This window comes from Ixodes scapularis, unplaced genomic scaffold (genome assembly GCF_016920785.2).
Source record: "Ixodes scapularis isolate PalLabHiFi unplaced genomic scaffold, ASM1692078v2 PGA_scaffold0__279_contigs__length_252992795, whole genome shotgun sequence".
Classification (NCBI taxonomy): Eukaryota; Metazoa; Arthropoda; class Arachnida; order Ixodida; family Ixodidae; genus Ixodes; species Ixodes scapularis.
This window is the reverse complement of record NW_024609835.1, coordinates 37,471,035-37,496,090: the sequence shown is the minus strand read 5'-3', so window position 1 is coordinate 37,496,090 and position 25,056 is coordinate 37,471,035. Positions and strand designations below refer to the sequence as shown.

The 25,056-nt window shown below is 45.0% G+C and overlaps 1 protein-coding gene across 1 annotated transcript in view; it reads right to left on the bottom strand.

The window, feature by feature from the left end:
* LOC8035278 (methanethiol oxidase) overlaps positions 1-25,056 on the bottom strand; it is a 99,271-nt gene that overhangs the window by 47,691 nt on the left and 26,524 nt on the right. The window contains exons 2-4 of the mRNA XM_040222981.2: positions 13,520-13,734; positions 4,473-4,658; positions 645-762 (exon numbers count right to left, since the gene is read on the bottom strand). Coding sequence (XP_040078915.2) covers positions 645-762; positions 4,473-4,658; positions 13,520-13,734 — 519 coding nt within the window. The remainder of the gene's footprint in view (positions 1-644; positions 763-4,472; positions 4,659-13,519; positions 13,735-25,056) is intronic.

Here is a 25,056-nt window from a genome sequence, read left to right as displayed (position 1 = left end):
TGGCCTTGGTATCCCTCGGCGCCTCTGGTCAGTGTTTGCCCTGCCCAGTGGCAAACACTGGGCAGGGCAAAAAGCCTGCCCAGTGGCGGCTGTTTCAAGCCGGGGGGGGAGGGGGGGTGGACAAAACAGATGCCTTGTCCCCCCCACTCTGAAAACTGGAGGGGGGGGAAGGCAAGCGCCCCCTCGCCCCTCCCCCCCCCCCCCCCCCCCCCCCCCCCCGGTTGGTACGCCCATGTTTGCATGGGAGGTTGACACGGGCTTGTATCGTTATTCCCCAAGGCGCGTCAAGGTAGTAAAAATTATCTCTTGAAGTCTATAACGCTGGCTAGGCGGCTCTGGCAGCCGCCCGACTCAAAGGATTCATTTGTATCCATCCATCCATCTACGCGAATATAAGACGTCACTGATGCCGGCAGTGGCAGATCATGCTTCAAGTCATGCTCACTGTCACGTCGAAGACTTCACTTCTAAGTCAACGTTAGAATTTTGTTTCTTCGTAATTAAACGAATTCTTTTCATACACTGCAGCGACTGACTCTCGAAGTGCCCCGTAGAACGGATGACAGAGGAGAATATTTTTTGAGTGGATAGAAAACAGTATATTATGACAGACCCAACCGTTGTTCGCCTATCTATGGGCTCACCTTTGGCATTTCCGTTAGCGTCACCCATGGTGCTCAACATCACCTCTCCGCTGGGGAGGCAGTGGGGCGTATGAGGCGCCCCAACCCCGTAGCTGTGTACTTCCTCGGGTTCGATCACCTACGACAAGCAACGTACATTATGCAGGCGACCATCATTTGCGGTTAGTTTTGTACTATTTCTTTTTTATTATTTGTTTGCTGCTGTTTTATTCAGCTACGTTGAAATCTCCTGGGCGGCGCACGAGATTTTTAGCGAGAGTATGACGGCTGGTGTCACCCTGTGGCTTCTACAATGTCGTTGACTTCACGAGGGCAAAACATTACCCGGGAATTTCTTTTCCCCCACGCTATTTTTCATTCACACAGCGCTAGAGTAGGCAAAGCAATAGACACTTTTCAAAAGTTTGTGCCATCACCTGTCCGCTAATGCTTGATCACGTACTCCGAGCTTGTAAGGACACGAGAGTGACGTCAACGTTCGGCGATGACTCGGATCCAATCAAGGGCTTCGTGTCCAAGCAATGGCGACCGCCAATGTTGCCTGATTGGTTTTTTGAAAAAGGTCTATTATCTCTCTATTCTGTCTATTATCTCAAATTTCGTGCCATATGAACGAACAACCAATTACTGAAGAAAAAAACCTTTTTCTTAGTTAGCCTTTCCACTTTGGTCAAGAAGGCAGAGCAGCGGAGCTGTAGCTTCTGTTTTTGGTGTTGGCTTTTCAGGCGAGCGATCTGCTCTTTTTTCGCAAGGGAATCTGAAGCACTCGACGCAGTGGAACTTTAGGCGATAGCGGCATCACGGCGGTTGCGGAACCATTCGCGCTGCTGCGCACATCGCCGCTCGTTCCGTTCCCGCTGTTCTTTCTCCGAAGAAACGTTGCCGCCATCCATGAGCGACGGCAGAAAGCAGTTGTTTGGTTGCCAAGGCTGGAAAGGTTACAGCAATGAATGAGCGACGGCGCCAAGCAGACAATCGGCAAACACAACGCTCTGGACAACTACCGCCATCTGTGAGCAACGGCGGCATCCGGAGCGTTGTGTCGACAATGGGTGTCGACATTTGTTTGGTACCGGACACGATCCAGTGGAAACTAGCCCTTAACAGCTCCGCTGTAAAAAGTTTACTTCGCTTGCGCTGAATATTTGCCCTTTTCCAAAACAAAACACTTGGAAAAATTGATAAACTATGTTGCGGCCAACGCGTATGACCTTTTTCTATGCCCGGTTAACGAAATGTGGAAAGAAGAAAAGCAATCAATCAGTTTCGCAGGTTTCTCATAAACAAAATAGGAGTTTTGAAAGTTTACAGGATCTCTTATATGAACCCTGCAACATTTTTCGGGTACGTTTTACATCGCATTTTGTTTTCTTGGCCAGCGTAGACTTCTGGCTGCTCAAACTGAACAGTTTTTTTTTTTTTTTTTTTACTAATCGTTTTTGAAGGTTCGATACTACTTCGGCCCGCGCGCCTCAAGACGTGCCTTGAGGCGGCAGTGAGAGATTCCGATCCACATACAGATCTACAAAAACACGATCTGCTGAAACTTCCCAATATATGGCATCTGCCGGACGCTTCAGTCGTCGAAAGCGGAACATTTTACCAATTCTATGTAGGCCAACTCTTGCCGACGAAGAATTGAAAACCTTTCGCTGCTCTCTCGGTCACAAAAGTGTAGCCAGGGCCAATAACATTGTGGCAATTTTTCGCTTCGGGGGCACGCAGGTTTTAGCTTGATGGTTGAACAAGCTGCACCCAAATTCAATTTTGTTTTTCACCCACTAATGTAATTAACTAGGACCGTCCACTGGCTAAGAATTTTCTAGCAATAAAGCGGAGACCTTTGATTAATGAATCGATCGGTTAATCGGCGGAATGTGGAGCCCGATTGAATAGTTATAGCACTTCGAATTTATAATTAAATGCATTATATATTTGGGAAACGCAATTGCTACGATTTGAATAGCCCGATCGGCATACATCCAAATGGCATACGCTGATTACAAAAGAAGATAAACAATAAAAATAATAATTAAAAAAAAAATATATATATATAGGTTTTTTTGTTGTTTTTTTTTTGTTTTTTTTTTACTTACATTACATGATCCGTTATTAAGTAAGATCGAAGCAAGTAAAAAGTGTGAGACTCGGAAAATAACGCTTACAAGGATTAATATTCCCCAAGAGGGATTCAAGCAGATATCGTATCATATCATTTAGGGAAACTTATTTATATTTTTGGCCGTACAACTTTCATTGAGGTACTAACCTTCGAAGAAAACAAAGTAATAAAAACGTTTTACAGAGAAGACTGACAATACGCCCAAAATTAACTATACTTAACTGGAGTTCCCGACGATTACAAATAATAACTGTACAAACAAGAAGGACATTAATTTCAACTGCCAATTTCACTTATATTTGATTCTGCCAGCTGCGTAAACAAAAACGTGTATAATACGCTTGCCGAAAACAGGGAGATATTTTTGTTTGTTACAGATCATGCAACGCAAAACTCACTTTCCCACGGCACAAAAGTGGCAGGGGCACGGAAAATCCGTAACAGCCCTGGGTCTAATTTTTAAAAAAATAATCGGATGAAAAATCAGTCGGCGAGTCATGCGAGAAGAGATTCATCTTTAGGTTAATTGCTTAATCTCGCGTACCTATAAATGGTCGTCTCAATTAAGTTCAAGTTCTAAATTAAATCCCCGACACCTCTCCCCACCCATTTCCGCCACCTTCAAGCAGTTCAGCTCACTTCGACGAAAGAGCTCGAACTGATATCGTGGTCAGCAAAAGCTATCTGACACGGATATTTCCAAAACCGAATCGTCACGGTGCCTGGATCCCGTCTTCGACTGGTGTTTAGCGTCCTATCCCGCCCATACATCAAAAGTGGTCCCAAAGTGGCAACAAATGACGTCACAGAAGCCGGAGTGTCATGCTGTTGCCTGTCGCGATCCTGGCGGTTCGCCGTAGAAATGCTGGCGAAAAGCACGAGCGAACGCGAGTGTCGCTGTCGTCACAACGTCCCAGGCGTTCCAACTTCAAGCTGCTGTACCTTCCGTGGACTGTCACAGTGGAGAGCGACCTCCAGCAGAACAGGCGTCTGCCATACACACCACAACTGTTAGGACGCCGCCAGGATGGCGACCGGCGACAGTATGACACTTCTATGACGTCATCAGGCGGAAATCGAGGGACCACTTTTTTGACCGCGGTAAACACACCAGTCGGAGACGCGTTCCAGGCACCATAGTCGTAGTGCGTAACGCCAGATGTCGGCATTTTGGGTTGAACTCCTTCAAGTTCACAATTGGCTCGAAATCAAAATAACCGTTCCCTCGCCCACAGGCTTACGTCTAGGCTCTAGCAAACACTTTACTTATCTACGTCTATAATTAAACTCAAAACTAACCCTCTCTCATAATATCCTTCGACTTCTTACTCCCGAATTTATGACGCCATTGAAATTCCGGCCCTAGGTATATTTATGAAACTCCTGGGCCTTCGGGGCTTACAAACTTATTGTCGAATTCAGAAACCTCACTCAAAGTACACTCAAACTGAAGGGCCCCTCCACTTCCTCGAGGAAGGCGCGAGGGCCGGCGCTGGCCAATCGCGAGGACGGATCCGCCGTCGCGATTGGCCAGCGCCGGCCCTCGCGCCTTCCTCGAGGAAGTGGAGGGGCCCTTCAGTTTGAGTGTAGTTTGAGTGAGGTTTCTAAATTCGGCGGTTAGTGACCCTCACCTTGCGTCTAAGGGTGAGAATGAGTGAGTTGAGCGAGTACACTCGTGAGTGAGTTTAGCCGAGGCACGGCGTCACCTTGAACAGCCTGGGCGCCCTGGGGTCCTGACCCACGTCCACGACGTAGATGCGGTCGCTGTTGAGGCAGGGCAGCACCAGCTTGTCCCTCCGCTTGCTCGGGTTGCCGTAGCAGCTGCTGCACGTGTTCCAGTTCATGTGGTGAAGCTCGTCACCCGTGTGAGGCATCGGTAGACGGTGGATCACCTGTCGCGTCCGTCGACGGAGCGTTCGTGAATTACGCGCTAGACTCCAGTGATTCTCACGGCGCTCATCTGAACCAACGCCAGAAATGAGGCCACTGTCTGATACGGCCTGCTGTCCCGTGTAGCAGTATCATACTTATTGTTTAAGTATACAGTCCCCGATTGAAGCCACTTTCTGAAGAACGCCTCAAAACTAACGGCAAGCTAATAAGTGTTAAAGGTTTTTGTTGTTGTTGTTTTTATTACGTTTATTTGATAGAAGGGGTGGAACTCCGTTAAATCTTTTCATTGCAGTGTTTTTATTTCATGAACTTTTCGGTTTAAGTCGATAGCTTGTTATTTCTAAAAGAGGAAGACCAAAATATGATTCAATGACGTTCAGTTTGACTGAATATCTGGTATGCTGTTGTGCATGCTGAAAATACAGAATGAAGGGGAAAGGGTGATCGAAGGAGCAACAGTGCACGATGCTCTAGCCGAGCGTACTGCAAGGGGAGGCAGAGAAGAATTAAATTGACAAGATGAAACTAGGTAAGAAACGTGATATGAATGGGGATGAGATGGCCGGAGGATATTGAAAAAAACGTCTTTACGGCATGTGAATGGGAGAAGTTCAAATATCCGAACATCCAGCGAAGGCACAGACAGTCGACTTTTCTGAATCCGTCGTCAGGTTTCGTGTCCTTTTACTTACGCACTTCCGGATGTGCACACGGAGAGAATTCAGCAACAAATCGATGTTTGTTTTCAATGAAGTGTGGTACTTCCCTTCGCTTTTATACTGGGCTTTCCCACGTGCGTGCGTGCGTGCGGGCGCGCGCGTGTTTGTGTATGTATGTGTGTGTGTGTGTGTTCACGCGCGCGACGTCGTTCGTGAGTTTTATGTCGTCCCAGCCACGCAGGATAAGCCCCAAAAACGTCGATGATTTTTTATACACAAAATTAATCTTGACTACGTAGATTCCTGACAAAAATAGATACGAGAACCTTTATCGAATTTAAATTCAGTTTGCAGATTGTTCATCGTCCCATGGCGTCGTTTCGAAGCGCTCAGAGTAAGGCTGTCTGAATGGCCCATTGTAAAAGCCCTTACTTAAAAAAAAAGTGGTGCTCAAACATTTAGTATAAAGAATTTATACATTTCCTCGCTCAATAGATTGGATTTGGGATTCAATTACCTATTAGTTGAGGCATCTACATTTGTAGAAGTGAATGGTTCCCTGATGTTAAGAGAAATAAAAAAGAGCGGAAATATAAGTGAAAAATAAGATATAACAAAACGCTTTATGTGCTGTTCTTTTTTTCTTTCGTCCCTCCGTCGTTTCCGGTTCTAAGTACTTTTAAATTAATAATTTGGTTCTGACTCCATGGCTCGAATATAGTTCGCGGTTGTCTTTTCTTGCTATAGCACAAGACCATCGTCGTTCGCGGTATCATAAAGTGTGCCGTAAAATATTTTTTTTCTTTAATAACTGATAAAAATAAATAAAATATATACATTGGCTGCTGCTATAGCGGCGACCTCTACTCCTTTTTGAACTTGAGTGATCAGTGTTTGTTGAATTGAGAGTTTACAACTGTGAGAGTTCACAACTGTCACGTAAACTAAGCATTGCACAGAACACCCCACAATATACTCCAAAGTAGAAAATTACACTACTTACAGTAAAGTGCAATGATTGTTATGCTATCTACATAAAATATTTCATATACACTCAAACGCGAGTACATTATGTACTGTACAATATACACTAAAGGGATCGAATATTGCACATTAGATTACCCAAATACGTTTTACATTAGAACTAATTTCAGCACGATAATATACAACCATGGTTTACAAGTGTTGTATACTGAATTTCATAGTTGAAGAATGTATATAGTGTTAATTTATCATAAAATAATGTTTCTACTTTTCTGCCGTGTCTGTGTTGTTCTTGGTGATCTATTTCTCTCAATAACTAACCGTTATTTTAGTTTCCAAGAAGAAATCACGCAAGGCAAAAAGAGCCTCTTTTGTAGAACTGAGGTAGGCCAAGGAACGAGCACTTTCTCTCGAGACAAGGGGCGGTCGTCAAGTGTCATGAGCCGTAAATTTAGCTCTTCTCGACACTTTTTCGAATCTCGAGCATTCTAGTAGAAGATGAGTCTTATCTCCGACTGAGTTTCCACATGGGAATTCTGGAAAATCCGCACAATGGATGCGGTGTAGAAAGCTTGCTGTGTAAGCGACATCGAGACGATGCCCGTGCGGTAGTGTTTCTATGCACTCGCGTGCGAGAGAAATGGGTGCGCGAAATTTTATCTGAGAGTCGACTTCGTAGGAAATAGAGCGTTTAGAGTGTTCGTCAAACCAAGTAGAACTACAATTTCGGGCATAGAACCGTCCTTGAGATCTCCCGAGTGTTTCCACGGGAAAGGAGAGCACGTTGATGCTGCTCGTTCCAATGTAAGTACCTTCTTCGTGAGGCAGTCTGCCGCTTCATTGCCCGTGAAGTCACAGTGTCCTGGAACCCACTGAAGCGCAATGTCGTGGCCTGCCTCCATTTCTGCCGTCGTTTAAACAAGAACTTTGTAAATGTAGCCGCCTTTGTTACTTCTACAGTTCATTGATTGTGTAGATGTGAAAGTCACTTGAGAGTCACTGCAGATTACCCATTTCTTCGTCGTGCTTGCAAAAAAAAAGAAAAAAAAATATATATATATATTGTTTTTGCGATTTCCGCCATTTATATTTATCCTCACATTAAGCCAAAAATGCAAATAAAATAAGACTCACATAAAACAATGCAAATGAATTGTATGTCATTACATTTAAAAAAAAACATTGTCAACATTGTAGCAGCATGCACACGATTCTCCTTGCAGAAACTCACTTCTTCCTGGCGTATCGCTCTCGTTCTATCTTTCTTTCTTTCTTTTTTGCTGGATTGAAATGGAATCTATCTTAATCAATTTTTCAAGTTTTTTTTCACGTATTTTTTGTTTTGTTTTATTTTTTCCTCAAATCTAATTCATTTTTTGTTTTCAAAATGAGACAAAAACGAAGCAGAAGGCAATTGGGAGCTCCGCATGTCTAGCCCGCGGTCTATGGTCAGGCCTCTCAATTTGAACATGGATTCTAGGCCTCGAAGATCGATAACGCCTCCAAACATACGCCAACATCGACCACTAAAGCGAAAACGAAACAAACGCATCAGCAAAGACGAAATTGAATTTTAGAGCTGAGACCCTCTTCCTTTCTTTTCACCGGAGCTACTCAGCCAATACCTTTTTTCTTCCTTTCTTTAAGAGAGCGAGAAATAAACAAAACAAAAAAGATCGAGAAAAGTTGCACTGGCAACTTTCTTTGTCTAAGTCTCAAGGGGGCTGTATAGAGATCGGCGTTCTGGCGCTCTTATCGATGGGTTCCTCGCTGTATCTTTCTTCCTTTTGAAGTAACTTTCTTCCTCGGAGTTCCTCCTTGTGCGCTGTAAAACAACAGGAACCGTGCCAAGGGTATTTTTGAAGGTAAACAGATCGATGATCCCGTAATCTCTCTCTTTAATACAAAGAAGATGAGAAAAGAAATACGAGCGAAATTTTTATTCTTGCTTCTCGGAGCAACACAGTAATCTGGTTTCGGGGACAATGCGCAGGGAAGAACTTTGAAAATGCTAGGCTTCATTCGGGAGATGTAGCGTTGTTCGCGTACGTCCACTTAGGGTCTTGGCTATAAACGCTGTGGAGACCGCGTGACTAAACAGAAACAATGAATAAATTGATGTGCCTCATCGTAAGCAGTGGTGTACCCAGAATTTAGTTTTACGCGAAAGGGGGGGGGGGGGGGGGGGGTCTTTAAATAATCCCCCGTCTACGCCACTCGTCGTATGTGGACGACGAGTGTTCGTGTTCAGAACATGACTGATTATGTTCATACGCATGGCAGAACACTGTACTTTCAGGTAACGTTGTTAGACGCATTATTCTGTGTTTAAGGCGGCGGTCCCGCGGCCCCAACCGTAATATCGGTGGCAGCTGAGCTAACGCTCTTGTTTGCGGTGCCAATGTCGCGTTTGTGGGCACGCCACGTAATTCGTTCTTTTAGCAAATGAATGGCCAATTCATCGTCAGTGTCTTATTGCAGAATGTGACATGCATTTGTCAAAACTTAACGCACAATAAAAAAGAGCAAATTTTGATGTTTTTAAAGACAATAAAGACTAAGCATTCCAAGTTTTTCGACTTGTAATGCATCCAAGTCACGTTCTTATTTTTTTATGAATAGATAAATGACTTCTTTGGTTCTGTTCTTACGTTTTCTTTTCGTTAATTATTACACACTTTTTTAATACATTTACTCTAAAAGTGCCCTTTCTATATGATTTTGAAGTGTCGTAACTAAGTTTCACATCATAACGCAGTAGCGACATTTAAGGGCATGCTCATGGTAAACATTGGACCCTTACAAAAATGGTCAATGAGTTTCAATAGAGTTTCTATACAATTGAATGACTTTCAATTGAAACTCGTTTCATATTTTTGTAAGGGGAACTCAGCATAAATAAAGATATTAAAGATATTGACATTGCACTTTCTTTTAATAGTCATGTTGTTACAACCGTAAATGCAGCGCTAAGAGTATTAGGTATGATTTCACGTTTATGTCACTAATTTTCTGCCCGTTCATGTTTATTGCATTTGTATAAGTTTTTGGTTAGATCACAGTTAGAATTTTACTCTGTGGTTTGGAACTCACTGACTATTTCTCAAGCTATCGCGATTGAAAATGTACAGAAGCGAATGATTAGAATTGTCTATGATAGGTATATTGGAAGGGGGTGTTTCTACCACTATGAATCATTGCTTCACAGGTTTATTGCACAAACTGACTGTGAGAAGACAGTACCAGATTTTATGTTTTTATACAAAGTTGTACATCGTGAGGTAAACTCGACGGACTTATTGCAGTCTATTTCCTTCCATGTTCTACCCCGAATCATTAGGAACAAATCAACGTTTTACCCCTCCTGTACATCACTTGTGTCACCTCTTTTGAGGGCTCAAATTGATTTTAATGCTGCACATCAGAAGAACTTTGATATTTTTAGTGCACGTCAGGATTTTATGCAACAATTACGCGAATGGATGCAATTGCCTTAAGCAGACCGGATCAAGCCTACCCCTAGCTTTTTTTTTTAGTTTTTAGTTTTTCTTTGACAATTTGTATTTTGGCTTATATGTATAATAATTCACCCATGTTTATGCACTACACAGTAGACCGCTAGGTTGTTTGTGGGTACTGGAAAATAAACCATTATTATTATATTATTATTATAAAAGTGCAACACAAGCAGTTTTTCTTCGTAAGCACCATTTAATTATGATAAAATTTTAAAGTTTTTTCTTCTCGCGATCTCTGTTTTCTCGGACATCATTCTAGCACCTGATCACATTTTTTGTAAAACTTGTATGCTAAAAGAACTAGGTTGGTTCTATGTAGGGCTGGTTTGGTTCTATTCACATTCAGATTTATTTAAAATAATTTTAAATCTTGGGATTACTTTGGAGCTCGACTCTGTATGCAAGAAACCGGTTTCAGAGAAGAGGACAGTTATTTAAACAACAGTTTAACTATAGCTTTTCTCGTTTTAATCAAAAACACTTTTCATGATCGTAATTTTTTTAAAACGTGCTGATTGTCCCTAATATCAAAAAGAGCTTATGTAGTAGCAGACAGCGCGCACTTTCACCATCTTCTGAAATTTTCTTTTCTACGTACTCTTCTGGCGCGTCCCGACTTCAAGCAGCAAGAACAAAGAAAGAAGTATTTAAAACCGACCACGACGGACATGAACGCTGAATCCACACACATTCGGGAAAAGCTACAACGGCAACGACCCCACTGACCAAGCGACCGCCAAGGGCTAGCCCGGCGAGCAGGACAGAGTATAGGCCTAGCGAGGCACTCCGACCTGTTCCGGCGGTCCCTGCCAAGACCGTCTGTAGAGGACCGGCAGACTTGCTGAATGGAATATGCCCGCGCCATCCCTGTGGACCCTTCCCGTGTGAATAGTTTGATCGCTGACCTTCGATTAAGAGGTCAATCTCTTCCCCTTGTCATCGCCTTGTTTTCCAACGCAGCGGTGACGAACGCTGTCGTCGAAAAGGGACTCTCATTGATTCTTTCTCCTTGGTTTGTGTGACATAGAGCTCAAATAAACGTCGTATGGATTACCTTCGCAACATTTATGGCATGTACACTTTTTTTAATAGTATGCCATCTTTATTCCGACACGACGGTACGTAAACAATAGGGACTTTTAGCAAACAGTTGCCGTGCTCCGCGTACCGCACTACCGGAGCCTTTGAAGCATGCTTTTAAGCGCGCGCCCGGGTGGTACCATGACCGCGGGGCGCGCGCTTAAAAGCATGCTTCAAAGGCTCCGGTAGTGCGGTACGCGGAGCGCGGCAACGGTCTGCTAAAGGTCCCTTTTGTCCAGCTAGAATGGTTCGTGGGAGCTACGCGATGCCGGTCCAACTTTCCTTTGCCGAGTGTCACGTCAGCATCGAGTTGCAATCGTAAAAAAAAAAATCGGTCCCGAAGCGCTTACCAAAACGCGGTCCAACTGCGCGAACCTAGCACTTCGATGAAACGCGCGCGTCCGCTCCGAGTGTGAACTGGTATTTACGTGGCTCTTGCTGACACTCTCGTAGTTCAAACACATCTTCTTGGACGTCGGCTCGCTCCTGCATCTCCGAGGCCGCGAAAAACGCCACGGCGATTTTTTTCTGTCAACGCCACTTTGCAAAATTGCAAACGACCTGCGCGAGCCGTCTTTTTTTTATTAACAATGACAGTTGTGTTGACTTCGTAGCGATGGAGTTCATAGCAGTCGGCGAAGGCGGTTATCCCGGTCTCGGCATTCGGGCCCGTTTAATTCGTGTTAGCGTCGACTTTTCGCTGCACGGACATGAACCATAGACGGAAAGGCCGCCTGCGTTTGCAATTCGAAATCCACGTGCTCCGAACTGCTTCGAACCATGCAGAGGTCTCCGATTGGTTGTTCGTGTTGAAGACGCCGTCGCCATAGCAACAGCCGGCTCTCGCGGGGATGGGGAGCTTGAGGGACACCTGAATTTCTAGTTGTTTTCTTTTTCGTGCGAGAACGCCGTTTTCCTCCTCTCACTTAAGAATGCGTTCGTGAATACCGATTTCTCCTCTTCTTACGATGCTTTTAGAGGGACACTGACAGGGTATTTATCCTCGCCAAGGTTTTTATGCAAAAGCATTAACTGTCGCACGGAGTGAACCGGCGTTATTAGCTTTTGAAGTCGCGCCAAACGGCATCTAAACTCCACAGTCCCAATAAAGCGAAGCCTGTCGTCTGTAGCAGCGATTTGATGGATAGGCTCCCATTGCCTGGCGCGACGTCATAGTTTCAAGGAACGAGGCTCCCATTGGCTGCTGCGCGGCGTAGTTCCAAGGAACGCCAACCCACAGAGAATCCCTTTCCATGACAGCTCAGCAGCCCGGCCGCCGGTAAGAGACAAAGAGAGCGGCAGGCCGCAGAGACAGCCGAGCCCGCCCGGGCAGACTCCGGAGAGGTTGCACGGCCGAGCTCAGCGCGGCGTGGCTTCACTAGAGCGCGCGCTCGGCCGTCGGCCGCAACATCGGCAGTAGCGAAACATGGCCGTCCACGCCAATACGCCGCAGACGAACTAAGGGAGCGGGAGAACGACATTCATGATTTCGCATTCACAACTCATAAGAAATGCTTAAATGTCCTCAATTTTTTTTTTGTACATTCTATGTGAGATCTTAACCACACAGAACACAATTTGGGGCTCGAAATTCATTTTCTTTCCACCTGAAAACCGCCGATCGAGAACTGTCCGGTTTGAGTTGCGCTCACTCTCTCCTCCGTGGTCATGTGCTGTTTTTTATGGTTTATACACAACCACCAAAGGTATTCATTGTCGTGGGTTATTGAAGCACACACTTAATACTCAAACTAGACAAAAGTGTGATACCCATATTTTGCAGCCTCTAAAAAACTGCAAATTCGTTGATCGAAAAAAAAGTTGCATAGTTTGGTAACCTTTCTCCTGCTCCATATTTCTTCTTCCTCCCCAGTCCAGTTTCGGTTTCGATTTCAAGCTGTTGCATTTTCTGACATTATCAAACATATATGTGATGCCTTAGAAAAATATTGAATGAGTAGTCTTCTGACCCATAAATAAATCGCCTAGCAATAAATTTAAAAAAAAAAACGTTGGGAGGTGTCAGTGTTCCTTTAACTTACGAAAGCTAGGTTGTCGCAACTTAAGAAGCTCTTCGTGGATCTGGCCTCAAAACATTGGTACAATAAAAGCGGGCGCATGAACGTCTACCAAACAGACACAATGAACGTCAGTGGTCCAGACATGTCGGTGGCGTGTGTAGCTTGGACTGTGTTACGCGGTTTGCCATATCCGAAAACCTTGAGGTGGAACCATGTTCTCCTCCGCTTGGCAGCTTCTGCCAAGAGAAGAACGAACGTTGCGGCCCGTTCGATCCAATCAGAGCGACGGAAGCAGAGCACGTTACAGCCCTTACCAAAGGTACAGGTGCGAGAGCGTGACCCAAGCAGTTGGAGAAGAGGGAACGGAAGAACTCCCCTCTCACCCGAACCCTCTTTTGTGTCACACCAGACGTCGTTTTTTTTCCCTAGAATATTAGCCCATCATCAAAAATCGCACCAAAACAGCCTTTCTCTCTCTCTCACCCGTGGCTTTGACAGCACTGCAAGGAACTCGTGAGATACAGTACAGTCACGTGGCCCCCTCCGGAGCAGTGATTGGCTCACTGAAACCGTGGCCTCCAAAAAGGGCAGGACTCGCCTTGCAGAAGTCCGGCGAGTTGGCGTCGACGCAGACAGTGGCCAGGTAGTCGGGCCTCTGGCCTCCGGGCACCACGCAGGGCAGCCAGAGCATCGTCTCTCGGGGGCCCGACATGGCCTCCAGAGGAGACCGGAAGCCTACTGAGTCCCGGCACTCGCTGGTGCAGCCGACGCCGTAGCCACCCGTACCCACGCGCCTTGAACTGCTCAGGCAGCCTGCGTTGGAGAGTTGCCTCTTGAACGCTTTTCGAGGGAACCACCTTGAATTGGTCGTCGTATTCTGTCTAACGAGACTTGTTGTTGGGCTAGTTTGTGCTTGATGCCCAGGAAAAGTTGCAAGAGGGATGGACGCAAAGAAGGAAAAGCGGACAAGTTTTGTCTCCCTCAGGACAATCTTTGACTCAAGTGTAGGTGGTACAAACGGACAACGTACATTCATCTGAAAGTTTATCAAAATGCACCCGGACTTCCTTTGCGGCGTCAGGCTGTCTCCCCGACATGCGCGCTTTCCAGGAATGAACCGTCGCCTAGAGGGCTGTCCACACTGAAAGCAACTTCTGTCGTGCACGACCAAAATCGCATCCCCGATCCCCACAGGCTCGCACGCAAAACGCGGCAAAGCGGATTCTGGGAGGAGTATTGCATTCGTTTCTATGAACTGTAAAGTCGGGTTCGCGCTGTTATTTTCTCCGTGGCGTTGCATCACCTGACCACGTCTCGTGGTGTCAGATCACGGGCCGTCCCAACTTGACACCAGGGCGGCGGATCACATGACGTGTATTTCTCTGTAAATTAAAGGAAAAATGACATCACACGACGTCACGCTGGAAAATCGTGGTGTCACGAGATACTGTGACGTGCCGTGTGACATGGCGACGAGTCACGTGAAGTCAATTTCTTCACTAACTTTAAAATGAGAAAGTATCAATATTTTTGTTTAAGCCCCGAAACGACTGTTTCATGTCTTTAAACAGATTTAACAATCGATCTCTATGTGAGTAATCTATTCCACGCGTTATAAAACATTTAAATAAAAATCGCTGCCATTTATTTCTCTTTTTTTTATTTTCTTTTTTTTTTTTTTTTTTTTTGTGAGGCACTGAAAAAAAGAAAGACGGGTTAGAACATTTGTCGATCAGAGCATGAAAGAAGGAATCCGCTGAAAGGCGCCATGAAACTAGTTTTGAGATGGGATAAATAATTTTAGATTTTTTTCCTAATCGCGTATCGTTCATTGGGCCAAAAAAAAAAAAGAAGGTACAGAGTCAAAAGCCTGCTTTTCGGTACAAAATTGTTAGCGGACTATTTCGTACCTCATTTTCTTCGAATGCACTCTGACTTTCCACTGGGATACATCCGCGCTACCCAAAGCACGTCAGCCGACCCCAGCCCACGCATTGGAGACGACCCCCGCGTATGCGCTCGTCAACACTCAGTCCGTCGACGAATACTTGGATTCGCCTTCGTGGCCGATGAGTGCCGTGATGGCACTCATTATCATTTGGGAATGACGAGTATCATAGTGTGCTAAGAAACATGGTGGAAGCTTGGAGTCATCGCACCAGTGCCCAAGCACGGCACGACCACGTGATTTCTCATTTCATTTTTTGCGTTGAGGAGTAAAACTAATTGGCAAAACGTTAAAAAATAATTTCATGGCCCCTTTAATTTATTACCCACAGCACGAACCAGTGCCATCACACATAGGCAGACCGCTTTCACATTCTGTAAACATCTAACGTCTGATTTGTTTTGCTTTTGCTTTGATCTCGTCTGACAGCAAACACAAATCGCACCATCACTTGTTATGCGACGCGGTGCACTCTTGAGCAGCACTCGTTGCGCGGTTAAAAGAGCATAGAGCAGCAGTTTTAATTCAGAATAATATTTGTTTCTGAAGCTAGCTAAAATCTTACGGAGCGTCTGTACACGCGTCGCGTGGTGATGTGGGAGGCACTGAGTTGGCCAGATGCCAAAAGCACGGCCACTCGATCCCTCCTGTTAGAGCGGCCTGCCGATGTTTTTCCGAAAACAAAAGAGAGCGCGTGAGAGGAGAACTTCTCCCATTTTCCATAGGGGCGCTGCACGTCGGTGAGCGGTCTTGTGAGCTGAAAGCTATAAGCCTGGTTCAGACAGTTGCGTTTGACTGCGTTTGACTGCGTTGCGACCGCGAGAAACCAGGAGGTCCCTGCTGCTTATGTCGCGTTCCAAGATGATTCCTTGAATTGGATTCCACGCTTCATACGAAGCACAGATGTGCCGGTGACTCGCTTTCGGTTCTCGCCGCAACGCAGTCAAACGCACTCAAACGCAAGTGTCTGAACCGGCCTATACTCTTTCACCTTAGGTTGTACCGCAGGAAAGGCTGTAAGCGTGAGCTCCTTGCTCTGAGGCAGATCTTGGCGGCACAAGCTCTCGTGCAGTAAGGACAGCTGTTAACGCTATGAGCTCGCGCTTCCAGCCTTCGCTGCGGTACAACATAAGGTGAAACGAAACGAGTTCGTCAGCGAAAGTAAAAAAACTACTCTTTGGCGACTTGACTTTATCCAATATTTGCCGTCATTTCCGAAATAAACTGATGCAACACCAATTACCACTGGAGCAATTCATACCAGCTAAAAAAACACTATAGGGGATTAAATGGCATCATGAAAGATAATGTAAAAAGTATTTGTACATTACTTTGAAAGGAGATTACATTTATAATACTTTATACTCTTTAAGTACATTGCCACAGGTGTACTTCCCACTTTACTTCCTACTTTATATATGAACTTCCTACTTCCTACTTTATATATATAATATTATATATATTATATATATAATATTATATTATTATAATATAATATTATTATCGTATTATAATATAATATTATTATTTATTATAATATAAAGTATTCTATTTATAATACTTTACTTCTTTAAGTACATTGCACCAGGTGGAGTTCCTACTTTACTTCAAGTAAATAACCTCTAATTTACTTTGTACTTTACTTCAAGTAATTTTTAGATGTACTTAACGCGATGCTGTAAACAAGCAAACATTGTGTGCAAAATCAAGCTCAGGCAGTGCTAAACCTCGAAGCAGAAATTATACATTCGCAGTACATCACTGACCAAGAAACCAAACAGTACAAAACAATTAGGCACGCAGAAGCAGCACCAGCTATTGAAGCATTTCTGTGAAAACGCAAGCCGCTTTATATTTGGCTAACCGAATTTCGGCTAGCCAAAAAAAGTAACTTCAAAAGTAATTCGCTGCTTCATTGCGGTAGCTAGTAATTGACACAATTACTTTACATTTGAGTAATTTCTGCTTTACTAAATTACTTTTGAGGCCAATACTCAATAGCTCAACTTACTTTGTTTTAGTAACTTGTACATGTCTGTCTCCCGCGCTGTGTAACCCTTAATACAATAATACTACTCCCAGCGCGTATGGTGAGTTCACTTAAATTCGAAATTTTTAGAACGGTCAAGTGGTGTACTTGATTAAGAACTATCTATAAAAACTTTCGTGCCCCTTTCAAAGAGAAGGATAAACAAAAAAGCATCGTTTGCTAGTTGAGGTCGGTATTGTTTTGCTTTCAGAATTCAAATATCAAAACAGTCAAGGCGAGCCGACTTACCTCCCATCCAGTCCCTGTTACTGTGTCTTGATCAGTGCACGCCAAGAACAACCCACGACCACTCGGTGCGTGCATCAGCAAGTTTTCTGTGTCATTCAACGGGTTACACAACTCTCCTCGTTTGAGTTCGGCTCCTCTATTGGGTAAGGGGTCCCTAATGATTTTACCGGGTGCCTTAGAGTCGAGAGGAACGACGAGATACTATTTCTGTCGGTCTGTGCACGCCCCCGGGACCCGCGCACTCACCGTTCATGTGGAAAACTGAGGGAAAACTGCCTGAAACTCGCTTATTGATTTAGTCATCGAACAGGCGACCGGTACCAAGCGCGATATCAATACTATACAACAAAACTATTCTTGAGTGTGATTTGTTAAACGTTCTGTATACAACAAACAAAACTAGTGTATGCTGTGGACACGCGCCGTGACTATGGAATGGCAAAACGGCCGCGCATTTTGAACATTCCTACATTGGTGTAGCACGTTGGTGAACCGTATGCACGGTGACCGTATGCGAACAACTAAACATAACGTCAAACAAGTGGTTGCGGCCACCACACGATGTGAAACTTTCCAAAGTTGCCTGATTGCACACGAGGAACACGATTTAGGACGCCATCCTTGCAACTGTGTATAGTCCATTACAGTGGGTAGTAGATGTGTACGCATTAGTAAACAAAGTAGCCGAGCATACCGTTCATCGATTGTCAAACATGGTCGCTCTTCGAAAAAAATAAGTCTTTACTTTGTTACCGTACAAAGTAACGAGTTACGAATAGCGCATTCTACTCGCGGACAACTTTCTGCGGCTGTGCAGTCTAAGGTATGAGTGTGCGAGCATGAACGCCGACGAATGCTGTGCACGCGCGCTCTTCCTCGCATCATAAGTGGCACAAGACGTCGCCCGATCCGAAAGGTGCAGTCATATCCGCCCATTCATCCTGCACGTGGCGTATAGACACGTGGATGGATGGACACACCCATCAGCTGTCCTAAATTTGTCGTGTAAATGTGGTCATTAACACAATTTGTATTCGTATTACTCTCTCGTCATTTCGTGTGCTCTGCAGAGAAATAAACACGTAAAGTTTTTGTTGTTGTTGTTGTTGTTGTTGTTGCTGTTGTTTTTTCGTCTTCCCCTCGGCCTCCCCCGTAATTTTTTTTTTTTTTTTTATTCATAACACGAAAACTGTGCGCATGCTCGGGGGAACGATAAGATGATAAACTGAAAAGAATAAACAAAATCCCCGAACGTCTCCCAAGAAGAATTGAGCCAGGAACCTCAAGAGTTTCGCTCAACCACTGAGCCAAGAACGGAAGGGTGGAAAGGGCGGGGGGGGGGGGGGGGGGGGGGGGGGGTACTTGTGAATTGATAGTTAGAATTAATGTGCCGTTCTCCTCACCTTATCGCGTGCATGCGCGGGTCCGAAGGCGAGGAGAGGGGCTCACTGGAGGCGCCGCAGTCTTCAGAATGCTTCGCAAGAGGATCGAGCGGACTAAAGAGGAGGCAGCTGAACCGAAGCGGCGACGTGCGAAGTATGACTATCGTTATTACGTGCAAATGTACAGACGTTTGATGCTGGGTTATAAGCGCTACGGGTCGTCACCATTCAAGAGGCGGAATGCAACCTTCCTAGAAAACAAACAAAGCTATCGCATTTCGTCGCCCCTGAAATAATGCAGAAACATAGACCCGTTTTGAGTCTTCTGAACAGTGCGAATAAAAATTCCTGTTCGATTCGAAATTCGACTTTTTGACCACTATTCGGCACTATTCGGTTTTAATTCGATTCGAGACTAAGTTTCACTGTTCGCACACCCCTAATTTATTCGCTTTTAATCACCCAGGTATCAGAGATGCAACTTTTTGTTTCCTCGAGTTATAACCTTTTAACGTCTACAATAATTCATGTGAGCGGTCTGTAAGATATATAATACATTAAAAAAGTAAGCAATGAACTTTACAGAGAGTGTATTTATCAAAATAAAATAAAATTTGAACTTATATTATTTTCTCCTGTTATATGTCTGCAGCGCCCCTGCTCGAGCTCCAAACAGAAGGTGACTAGACTGTTGTCATAGTAGGTATCCGCTCCTATACTCTATTTGCTGGCTCTGCATAGTTGTAGTGTTCGACGTCTTACTTGCCTGCTCGACCCTGTCTATAGTCTCCGCTTATTTCACCCACTGTCTCACCTCCCTTGCATACTTGCTCTGTCTCGGCTCCTAGATTGGGTGAGCGAAAAAAACTATACTTCTCCCGGAGCGGTATACACGCTTCATCCATCTTGTCTGGGGGCAGTTCTGGCCGACGTCATTGAAGACCTGTTTGGCCAGGTTAGTTTTCTGCATGTGTAGAAGTCGTCCCCGATATGCTAGTTTACTTGATGCCCACCGTGCCTCAAACGTCAACCACCCAAAGTCACCCTGTATCGCCTCTATGCCCACGTTGCCGTGAAAACCCGGCGCTTGGAGACCTTCACCCCTCTGCCTGCGTTCTATCCAGGATCGTGTGTCAGCTGAGGTACATGTGATTTCATTGGTGAATGTGATTCAGAGCACGTGAACTGCCTTCCAGATCTCTCTCACCCTCAAATATTTGTTGCAGCTCCACCAAATGCGCCGACGTAAAATGCTTGACCCTCTCCTGGCCGCTTGTCGAAGGTGTACTCGATGCTCGTCGCAGCAGTTGGGCGCGTTGGTTATGTGACCCCCAGGTGTTCATACTATTCTGTTACCGTGATGTCTTCATTCTGCAGGTGCAACACTTTGCTTCCGATGGATTTCCTAGAGGACTCTATAATTGCTGAATTCTAAACACTGAATTTAAGTCTGAGCAGTGACACTTGCTCCTTGCAAATGTCTGTTAGCTTTTGTATATGTTAATCTCACCCGCCACGAGGACAAGATGATCAGCGTATGCTAGGCCCGGTATGGTCGACTGACACATCTTCTGCGTGTGGGAATGAAAAATCAAAACCGGGTAAAAGGAGTTGTCATTCAAGCTCTGTGGTGTATAACAGTAGCGGTGAGGGTGGGCAGCCCTGTTTCTGGCCCCTCTTCACGCTGACTCTTGAGGACACTGCGCCTTCAAACTCGGCTGTAACAACACTCCCATCGTATAAGTTGCCTATCAAGTCCGTCCACTAGTCGGGCATAACGGGTCTTCTAAGGCAATGGAGTAAGAACTCGTAAGGTAGATTGTCATAAGCCTTGGCTACATCCACGAAACAGCATATCAGATCACTGCCTTCCTTCCTGGAAATTTTTATGATCTGCGTTTAGACAAACAAGTTATCCTCAAGTCTGCGGTCTCTTAGAAAACCGTTTTGAAGCTCAGTAAGTGTGCCGTTCTCTTCCGCCCAGGCACAAATCCATTTTTGATCACATGTGCAAACATCCTGTAGATGACGCTTGTCACGGTCTGGTCGCGGTGAATGGGCGCGAGTGCTTCTGGTTTGGTGAAGTGGTCTAACTGCCTTGATGATACCACTTATGATGGGCCGCCTACCGCCGATCGAGAACTGGCTGGTTTGAGTCGCGCTCACTCTCATATCTGGGGTCACGGGCCGTTTTCTAAGCATAGAAATAAAACAGCGCAATCGAACACAAGGACAAGTAGAAGAAGGGACACAGACACAGCGCTGTGTCTGTGTCCCTTCTTCTACTTGTCCTTGTGTTCGTTTGCGCTGTTTTATTTCTATGTTTACAATGCATCACCGACTAGCCCACCTCCAAACATTACTACCGTTTTCTAAGGTTTAGACACAACCACCAAATTTAATCAAAATCATGGGTCATTGAAGGCACACACTCAATGTTAAAAATAGAAAAAATATTAAACTCATTTTTTGTGACTTCTTAAAAACTACAAGTACGTTTAATGAAAAAAAAAAAGTTGCATAGAGAGTTTGAAGTATTCTGTGCATCCACCGCGTAATTCTCAACATGGCGTCGTATCGCGTATCGTGGGACTCGCGGGCTGGACGGCGATGGCAGCGGACGAAGGGCGTGGCACCTCTACTTCAAAACTGTCGTTCGCGGTACCGGCGAATCTGTCTTCCTTTGAAAGAGAAATTTTGGACCGATCAAAAGAATTGGGAATCATTCCGTACGACAAGCCCAACCACCAAGCCGATTTGCACGAAGACGTCGCCGAGGCGTCGCCCCTTCTCGTGGCTGAGGACATCGCTCGCGCAAGCGTCCAGCACGAAATGCGTACTTCAATTTGAATATGCACGCGTACGATTTCTTTACTAGGTGCAAATGTGGCCAATGCGTGGTGCTGCCCGACGTCGAGCTTAGGAGTGTTTTTGCTGGAAGAAAATCGGCGGCAAACTTACCGACCAACAGTCGACCGGCTACACTACTACGAATTAAAAAGCTCCTCCAGTAGCTCAGTGGAAAGGTGTCCGCTTCGCACGCAGCGGATCCAGGTTGAATCCAAAATGTTAGCGAACTGGATTTTTTTTACAGACATTTTGCGATATTAACAGATTTTTTTTTTTCAATTATTATTTACAAAAACAAATGTTGTGTACAAAACGTCGCTGAACTAAATCGTACCGGATTTCCTTTTTGACACCTGCGAACTCAATGTAGTCACTTTTCACAAAATGCAAGGAACATATAAATCGGGTAGCGTCCGCTTTCCGAGGTGCCCGCAACTGTTTTTGAGGAATTGCAGCCAGCTATTGGTCCCGATCCCTTTAATCTTTGGGAAATTTGTGCAGACTCTGCCGTACAATGCCCCTTTCGGATGCAGGGCATGTGAGGCAGCTTTTCACGAAACATCTTGGGGGCATTCTTTTAAGAGCCGATCACAAGCATTCACTACGGGCACTCACTGCTCATTTTCCAACTCTTCAATGTACAAGACAACTCATATTAAAGTGCAGAACAGCGAGCGGAACAAACATAACTGCAAATCAATCGCACAGCAAACGATTCCCGCGACGCATGTCGTCTGCTGCTCGCGGCCAAAAAAAAAAAACGGAGGGCAAAAGAAAACCGCGCGGTCGGGTGTAGTCACATGACTTCGGGCTCTCTCTTCTCCTCTGTATTTCTACGAACAACGTGCGCAGGTTTCGGTTGCTGTTTCAAGCAGTGGCGTTTTTTTTTTTTTTTTTTTTTTTTCTGGTTATATTTAGAATACGGGTGACTGTGTAAAAATATGAATTGTGTAGTCTTCTGACACCATAATAAATCACCTGGCAAATAAATTTCAAAAAAAAAGTTGAGGGGTGTCAATGTCTCTTTAAAGGCCTACTCCAGTCAAAAACTAAACAAAATAAATGACTGCAGTATGGCTTTATGGCAGTGAATATCATCACAGCCAAAATATTACGTCAAAGTGAAGGCGCGTACTCCACTAAAACCGATTTTAGAGATGCGACCAGCTGCTCTCTCGCAGGTGGCAAGCGGGTTAGCTTTTATTCAAGCAACACTGGGCGACGCGTACCGCAGCGCCACCGTCACGTCACGTCGCTGTGGTGCTGCGGTTCATTCCGCACGCTGTACCGCGTACAACAGACTTGACGTCGCGGCCGTACGGCTGATATCAGTGTTGCCATCCCTCTCTAGCAGATAGTTTCGCTTCTGCCGTGGAAGCCCGAAACCAAACTTTGAGCCGGGATATTTATAAAACTACCCACATTATTTGGGGGAAAATGTATTTTTAATTCAGAAACACTGACCGAGCCGAAAACAGTCGTAATCCCAAAATCGAAAATATTGACACGATCGAGGGGGTACGTAGACTTAATGCTTCATAAATATGTTCCAGCATTTCATACATCTGCTATATTCGGGGTACCATCATGCAATGCGCTGATTTGCAAAAAAAAAAAATGACGTTTAGCTACTATAGCAAGAACCTTATCATTATTTCACGAGTTCATCATATCTCGGTATCCAGCCACGAAAACGCCATAACCTGTCATCGGATTCTACAGCCCGGTAAACGCCCGAGCCCCGACGACACTGACGGGAAAGTCATTGCGACGGCCGGGTTCATCTTCCCGACCGCCGCGGCGATCGGCCTTGTCTATTTTCGCCCCCTACTTGCGGGGCAGAACGGGGCTATTGATTGCGGGTCATTGAATCGCTCGCCGTGGAGGCCCCCGCGGTGAGACAGCAACCGCGCATGCGCGTAGCTTTCAAAACTGTGCTGCGTCTCGGTGATCGCTACGAAAAAGAAAGTGAGCCGGCCGTCTGCAGGGCGATTAGAGCCCGTACGTGCCCCATCGATAGAAATCGGTTTCGCGGCTTTCATCGGCGGCTTACTTGTGAATCCTCGGAAACCCACACGCATACGCCCGCCGCTTTCTGAGGGCCGAAAGCGTTCGCGCCCCCGATTTGCGCAAAGCCTCTCCAAATCTCCAGTTTAATTAGGGGCCCCGGGGCCTCTGGAGAGCGTTGACACCGCCGTCTTGCGACGTCAATATTGGGTGGCAAAGATATACGATGCGATGCTTTTGTATATGTGTTTTTTATTGTGCATATATTTTTTTTTTCAAATGAACTGCATTACTGGGATAGCATTCGATCGTTATACAGTGTGTTTTTAGGCTTTAGTTTAGTTTATTGTACCTCCAAAGCACTTCAAATGAAATGCAATAAATGAGGGAGGATAAAATGACATATTATGCAGATAGAAGAAGAGCGACGACAAGGTAAAAAATGGGAAAACACAAGACTACGAACTAATAGGACAAATATCAAAACATAACACGTAGAAAAAGTACTAACAAATACACGTGTTAAAGATCAACACTTTTCAGGTGTACCTTACAGAGTTCACGGATTGTCTGTGGGGAATTTTGGAATTTATTAGTTATCGCGAATAGAGGTTTAACTTTTAAACTGTGGTCATGACGCATGGAGATGTGAGGTGGCGGGTGACAGTTAGTATTTCAAAAATCAGAAGAGGAATAGTAAATTTTGTGTAAAAGGACAAGACGAGCAAGTTGAGTTTTTTCAGATAGAGGGCATGAGTCGAGGTTGGATTTTAGTGCAGTTACGCTTGACGTTGGCGAATAGTCATGTGTTATAAAACGTGATGGCCTTGTTTCGCACAACACTTTACAGTCGAACCTCTGAGATGTTCGTCCAAACCATGTATTGATGTCGTTCGCTGCGAATCGCCAGTTAAGAGGATAAGCAGGGGCCCCAAACGTCAAAGCGCACCTTCATTCTCGTGACAACGCGGCGTAAAATAATAATAATAATAATTATAATAAAAATAACGAGCTTGTTTTTATTTGACAATGGGCTTGAGACTAGCGATCTTCACCGTCGTCCTCGGAAAGCTTCGGCCGACCTGAGTGGATTAAACGTAGCCATCCCTGAACAGAAGAATGTCTAAAATAAGCTGATTTGGACACGACAGAAATATGACACCCTTCTGCGGGCGTCAGGATGATTGGTCTTTGAGGATCATTACTTTCCTGCGGGCACCCTGTTCAGGCGAGCTGCCTTCGAGCTACCATTAGCACTTCTGAGTGGGAAAGGCTACGGATAACTAACCTTGAAAACCCTTTGTTTCCATTCTCAAGAATTCATTCCGAGAGGAAAAACGAGAGGAGAGAGAGAGAGAGAATAGTTGTTTATTTACAGTCTTGAAGAGGTCAACCTGCTTAAAAGCTGATTTGCTACTTCGCAATAAACGAGAGGAGCCAGCGGTATTGTGAACAATGTCAACGTTATTGGCTGTCTCTCCGATTTCTTCAGGTCCACGCGTATAGGGACATAGAAACAATATTTGGCTTAGACGAAGGCGGCTTCTGTACGGTTTCCGAGCCGACCAAGTCTTGTTTGTCCGTTTCGACCTTACCGGATACATCATATGCACTGCAGCGAAAATGGTAAGCCTCTTTATATTGCCCTTAACTTATCTACTTGTTGGTGA